Here is a 6975-nt window from a genome sequence, read left to right as displayed (position 1 = left end):
TTTAAATTTTTAATATTGAACCTATTATGTTTTAAAATTACGAATTTGAACTTAATTACAATGTTAATAAATTTTTCTACATAAATTTATACATTGCATAAAAGAATTGAATTCATGAACCCAGTGCTACGCCGCCACGTGTAGTAACAATTAACAAGTACGCAATCAAACACACTTCATCGAAAAATTATATTATGTATATAAAAAAAGTTATACAATGTATATAGATCAAAAAATATTTTTATATTTATATATATATATATATATTAAATCTTGAAGACCGTTAACAAAATTTCTGATTTCGTCACTGCAATACTATAAGAGTGCATCGGTCCTTTCTCTCCTCTATATATACCCCTAACAATAGCCTTTAGTTTCAATAACCAAAAACTTGAACTTAGGAAGATATACCTTGTGTGCTATAGTTATAAGGTTGTAACTTTTGAAGAACTAATTCCCATTATTAATATATTATGGGTTTTAATGTAACTAATTCCGTAAAAACATCATCAGATGGAGTATGGCAAGGAGAAAATACTTTGCACTATGCTTTCCCGTTGTTAATTATTCAAACAACATTAGTTGTGTTCCTCAGTCGACTACTTGGTTTCCTTCTCAAGCCCCTCCGTCAACCTAATGTCGTTGCGGAAATCAGTGTAAGTTTTGTGCACTATCAGTATATTCTTTCATTTTATTTTAAAGAATGTTACACTATGGTCCCTCATCATTTGTGTAATCGAGCATTTTCACAATCATCCCTCATCCGTTGTGAAAACGGGCTTCATAACGAATTTTGATAAGTCTATTTTCACACACACGATATTCTTCATTAAAAGATGAAGGTATATTTCGCTTTGTGCTCACCGCATGGATATATATGCGAAAAGTCACTAAAATTTAATAATTATTACGTCATGTAGGCCAATATACAATATTATATCTGAGGCAAAAGTATTATACATAATGTGTCAACCTTGTATAAAAATGTATAATCGTATATAAAAGGTCCTTAATTATACATAAATATTATAAAATAGTTATATTGGCCTACGTGACGTAAATATTTTCTCCAGTAGACATAGAACATAATTGTTCCTTTTTTGTATTTTTCAGGCAGGTATTATGCTTGGACCATCAGCATTTGGGAGGAACAAAACATTCACACATTGGATTTTTCCATCGTGGAGTACACCAATTCTTGAATGTGTAGCAAGCATAGGCCTCTTATTTTTCTTATTCCTTGTTGGCCTTGAATTGGACTTAAACACCATACTTAAAAGTGGAAAAAAAGCTGTTGGAATAGCATTTGCTGGAATTTCATTGCCTTTTCTCTTTAGTATTGGAGTTGCTTTTGTTCTAAGAAAAGTAATCAAAGGGATTGATAGTGTTGGATATGGAGAATTTTTCTTGTTCATTGGTGTTTCACTTTCAATCACTGCCTTTCCTGTTCTTGCTCGAATCCTTGCTGAATTAAGGTTTGTTCAATTATGCAATCATTTCATCTGAAAGCTCAAGTTGTTAGAGTCAACCTAGATCTATGTCCAAAAAAGATGTCACATATATGTTGTAGCGGAGACATCGTGTCAAGTGACGCCCCCTTTACTGAAAAATTATATTGTGTAGATATGCAATTTTTTAAATTTATTTATGTACATATATTATATGTTTAATCCCTTGATTTTTTTTCTAGTGTGGTTTAGTTTATATTTTAATTTCCCTTAGTGAAAATTCTAGTTAATTACATTGATCATATCATATATACTCGAAACTCTTACATGATTAATTAGGTTTGGAGGGGAAAATTGGGAACCCTAATTTCAAAAACTCGTGGAGGATATAGTTATATTACTATATCTGAATTTCCCTTTATTCATATGATATTGTCACAACATTTATTCTTTCGTTCACTTCTTTAATTTGAATATCGATACAAAAAAAATTGTGTACGTTATGTGATACCATACTGAATTATGTGACTGTTTCAGCTAAAAGTTTAAACTGCTAGCTAGAAAGTTCACGTCATTATAACTTTTAATTATATCATGTCTCGACAGGTTGCTTACTACACAAATTGGTGAAATGGCTATGGCAGCAGCTGCATTTAATGATGTTGCTGCATGGATTTTACTTGCTCTTGCAGTTGCTCTAGCAGGAGGAGGAGGAGTTCATCATAGTCCTTTAATTTCCCTATGGGTTCTTCTATCTGGATTTGGATTTGTGGTTTTTATGTTCCTAATTATAAGGCCAATTATAATTTGGGTGGCACAAAAATCATCAAGCGGGAACAACAATATTGTTGAGGAAAGTTACATATGTTTGACTCTAGCTGGAGTAATGTTGTTTGGTTTTATGACTGATTTTATTGGTATACATGCAATATTTGGAGCATTTATTTTTGGATTAATTATTCCAAAAAATGGGGATTTTTCAGAGAGATTAATTTTGAGGATTGAAGATTTTGTATCTGGATTATTATTACCACTTTATTTTGCATCAAGTGGTATTAAGACTGATATTTCACAAATTCATAGTGATAGGGCTTGGGGACTTGTGGTTCTTGTTGTGTCCACAGCTTGTGCAGGGAAAGTTTTGGGTACATTTATAGTGGGAATAATGTTGTGTGCTATGCCAATGAGGGAAGCTTTGGCACTTGGATTTTTGATGAACACAAAAGGGTTGGTGGAGCTAATTGTTCTAAATATTGGCAAAGAGAAAAAGGTTAGTCTTGTATCTATTCTTCTATTTCATTTTATATGATAGTGTTTCATTAGATATAGAATTATATAAGAAAAAAAAATACTCTTAAACTACGATTTTAAACATGTCATGACTTTTCTATGGCGATAAAACAAATTTCACAAGTGACATCTCTCCCCTCCGCACCTGAAACAAATCCCCACTCCTTATAGCTCCCACTTTCACCATCCCGATAAATTCTTATCCTTACCCGAATTTCATAGTGTTTATCTAGATTATATATAAAATAATTTTGAAAATATATTTTTCTGCTTGCTTACTATATATAAGAAAATAATTTATTTTTCATAAAAATATTTTCCTTCGTACCAAACACACTCTAAGAGAGAGAAGTTTAGAGTGGCAATTGAATGATCACTACTCATTGTTCATTTATAGGTGATTTAATTGGAAATAATTTCCACTAACTTATTTAGTTATAGGATATCAGGAAAGGATATAAAGTTGAAAGATGCTTAACCTAGATAGAATATATTTTGACTACTAAACCTAGCTAGAATAATCACTACTCATTTAAAAATAATTGATTTTGATTAGAATAACTTTTTTATCAAACACATTTAATCTTTAATTAATTTATATATATATATATGCACTTTTGATTTTTGACTATGAATCTTCACAAATTTAACAAATATTCATCAAGTGCTAAACCATTCAATTATTGATGTATATATGATATATTTTTAATGATATATCAGAATGTGATTTAATTTCACCTATGTAAGCATTTATACTTTTAAGACATGATTAAATACTTAAATTGATTTTTAATTGCATGTTCTTTGATTCGATGTCTAATCCTTTTTTTTTCTTGACACAACAAAGTCATCATTTCTTTCATTAATTAATATATTGACAAACATATACTACTACTAATTTTTATTTATACCAACCATTAGGTTTTGGACGATCAGACGTTTGCAATATTGGTGATCATGGCACTTTTTACAACCTTCATCACAACTCCTATAGTAATGGCTATTCATAAATCATCATCAACACAAGAGCCTCAACTCGAAAAAACACAAAAAAATACCAAAAAACAAAACAATCTCCGAATCCTAGCAATCCTACGTGACCCGAGGGACGCACGTGCACTCATAAACCTCGTCGAGTCACTAAGGTCTGACAAAAATAATAATAACTACGCCTCAATCACCAAACTCTATGTGATGCGACTTGTGGAATTCACCGACCGACTCTCATCCATATCGATGGTTCGACGTGCTCGAAAGAACGGTTTCCCTTTCATCGGCCGAGTACTTTGCCGGGACGATGCGATTGATCAAGTGGGTGCGGAGTTCAAGGCATATAGCGTGCTAGGACGAGTTATGGTCCGACCCACAATGGCAATCTCGGGTTTACCGAATTTGCATGAGGATATTATTCATGTGGCGGAGAAAAAACAAGTTGAATTGATTATTTTGCCATTTGATAAATATTGGCAAATGGAAGGGGACGAAGAAGTGGAGATTCATGCCGGTAAGATTGTCAGGGTATCAAATTAGTTGGTTGAATTAAATTTGAGCAAGTTAAAAGCTAGACAAACTAACAAATGAATTTGGTCCAATCAAACAATATATATAATGTCACTTAAATTGGGGCTGGAGGACTAATATATAAAAGTTCTTTTTTTTTCTGTTATTAATCATGATTACATTAAACAGATAAAACAATTTAAAAAAACTTTTAAAACTTTTTATGTTTTGATAAGTTAATTGTATGGTCAATTGTAGGGTAGATATGCCGCACACCTAAATTGGCTCGAACATTAGATGACTAGTTAGACTATGCCAAAAATGACACTAGTTGATAAATATATGTTCAAATAAATTTTCATGCGCTAAATTTGACATCCTGATATGCAGGGCACGGATGGAGAATGGCGAATGAGAGAGTTATGAGTCAAGCGCGGTGCTCGGTGGCAGTGGTGGTTGATCGTGGACTACAATTGGTTAATAATGGGATGAGAATTTGCATTGTGTTTTTTGGTGGAGCTGATTGTCGTAAAGCTTTGGAAATTGGTAGCAAAATGGTTGAACATCCTGCTATTAGGGTTACATTAGTAAGATTCATTTATTATGGAAGTACGAATTTTGATGAAGCTGAAAGGTAAAATTAACCCTTCTATATATGCATTTGTTTATTGGAGTTGGATAACGTCAATTTCCTGCCTATGTCAAGGCTCACGAGAGGTTTGGGGTGGTCCAGGTCAGAGTCATCAAAAGTAAAGTTGTGATCATGCTATCAACTATATCTTTTGGCATGAAAGCGCTTGATCCAAACAATTGAATTCTGGATAAATTATTTTTTACATATTAGGTGAATTTTTTTAATTAAAAATATAGGATTCGGAACAAAGCTATTGGGCTCGGCCGAATGCATAATTCTAGTGTTTTTGCCTCTGATCACAAGCTAAACTACAATGATAGTATATAAATATTTGTACTCATTATATATATAACTTAGTTCCCTAGCTTGTCTTTTAATTTGTGCATTAGTTCTCTAAGAGTTTAATTAATACATGAATGTTTAGCAGGTAAAATGTCTTATTATTTTTCTAAGTTATTACTAATTGATCTCACTTAGTAGTACATCTAAATTATTTGTCTAAATTGTATTATGTGTTTTCATTGTTCCAAACAGGACTTTGGATGATTCTACTGTTGCAGAATTCATGATGAAGTGGGATAAACAAATTCTATATGCTGAGAAAGAAGAAAATAATTATAATTTGGTGAATGAAGTGTTGGCAATTGGAAAAAGTGGAGAATTTGAACTTATGATAGTAGGGAATAACAAAAGTAAGTTCACACAAGGCATAATGGCAAAACCATTTGATGAGCAGAATAATTCAGAATTGGGACCATTGGCTAATTTATTGGCTTCATCAGGCAAAGGGATAAAAAGTTCTGTTCTAGTGATTCAACAACAAGAAGAAGCTAATTTTGGGAACTCAAAACTGGCTAGCTTTATTGATGAGAATATTGTGTGACTTCATTTAATATAATAAAGGTATTATCAAATTAGTGTTAGTTGTCGTTTCATGAGTCGAGGGTCCTCTCTACCTCACAAAGGTAGGAGTGAGGTCTGCATATATTGTACACATGACTATCCTTCAGACTCGACTATATTGGATATGTTGTTGTCGCGGTAGTGTTAGTTCTAGCCGTTGAATTTGAAGAGTAGTAGTTAATTTTACATTGATGTGTCTTGTTTGTAGGTGTAGAATGAATAAATATGTTAAAAGTTTGTGATTATCTCATCTAAAAAATTAAGTTATGTTTTTCAACATGTCTCTTTACGCGCGCTAACTTCCTCTTCTTCATGGGTCACATATATGTATCAAGAACTATGTGATTCCTAATGAAACAGGCAATAAAACCACCTTTGTCACCAACTATCATTGCAGTATTTGTATTTGTACTATTAATAAACACAAGATTGAAAACAAAAAATGTAAAAAATCTAAGAATTAATGGTACTGTTCACATATATATACCTATATGTCCCTGCCACTATTCTAGTACATACCACTCATTATTCATAGGAAATCTAAGCTCCTAGTGGTAGGGATAAAGGCAAAAGACTATCACAAAAACCTATTTAGTGCTCCATGCTTGTGAACCAGGAGGGGGCAGTGGGTAGCAGAAATAGAGTTTCCAACAGTTGACCAATAGAGCTCGATCGATTGAGACAAGGGCAGATGTGAACAATGGAAGGGATCTAATTTGAATAAGGAAGTTATTTGTGGATTGATTTTGATGCTTTACCAGAAGACAAGAGACACTATACATATATCATTTAATGAATTTAGTCCAATTGCCAATTCGCTGCACCTACCTATCTTGAATCACCCAGGAATGTTCACTTGCTTTCAGAAATTTCCTAAAGTGTATATCCTATCTTCAATCATCCAAAAATGTTCACTTAGACACCTTACAATGATGCCTTTCCACTTTCACAGAGCCATCTACCAATGATGCCTTTTCACTTTCCGACAGTTCCTAAAGCGTAAGCGATGCAACAACTTGATTCATCTGTCATCAAGAATCCTCGACGACAACTTGATTCGTCGGTCATCAAGAATCCTCACCATAAGGGTGAACTCAATTGTTTTAACAGCCAAAAAAAATCCCTTTTGTGACAAGTGAAGGCACAGAGTGACATAGATGGGTACAAAAGCCTAAGCACATCAAAACCTGTAACATACAA

At 32.9% G+C, this 6975-nt stretch overlaps 1 protein-coding gene across 1 annotated transcript; it reads left to right on the top strand.

Moving 5' to 3' along the window:
* The first annotated feature begins 407 nt into the window (after positions 1-407).
* Positions 408-5762, top strand: LOC129882222 (cation/H(+) antiporter 20-like). The gene is made up of 6 exons (XM_055956422.1): positions 408-656; positions 1114-1475; positions 2055-2718; positions 3660-4242; positions 4629-4872; positions 5407-5762. The coding sequence occupies exons 1-6, from the start codon at positions 474-476 to the stop codon at positions 5753-5755; spliced, it is 2385 nt and encodes a 794-aa protein (XP_055812397.1). The 5' UTR covers positions 408-473; the 3' UTR covers positions 5756-5762.
* Positions 5763-6975: the final 1213 nt, after the last annotated feature.

The sequence above is a fragment of the Solanum dulcamara genome, chromosome 3 (assembly GCF_947179165.1).
Source record: "Solanum dulcamara chromosome 3, daSolDulc1.2, whole genome shotgun sequence".
Lineage (NCBI taxonomy): Eukaryota > Viridiplantae > Streptophyta > Magnoliopsida > Solanales > Solanaceae > Solanum > Solanum dulcamara.
This window is presented reverse-complemented; position numbering and strand designations above follow the sequence as displayed.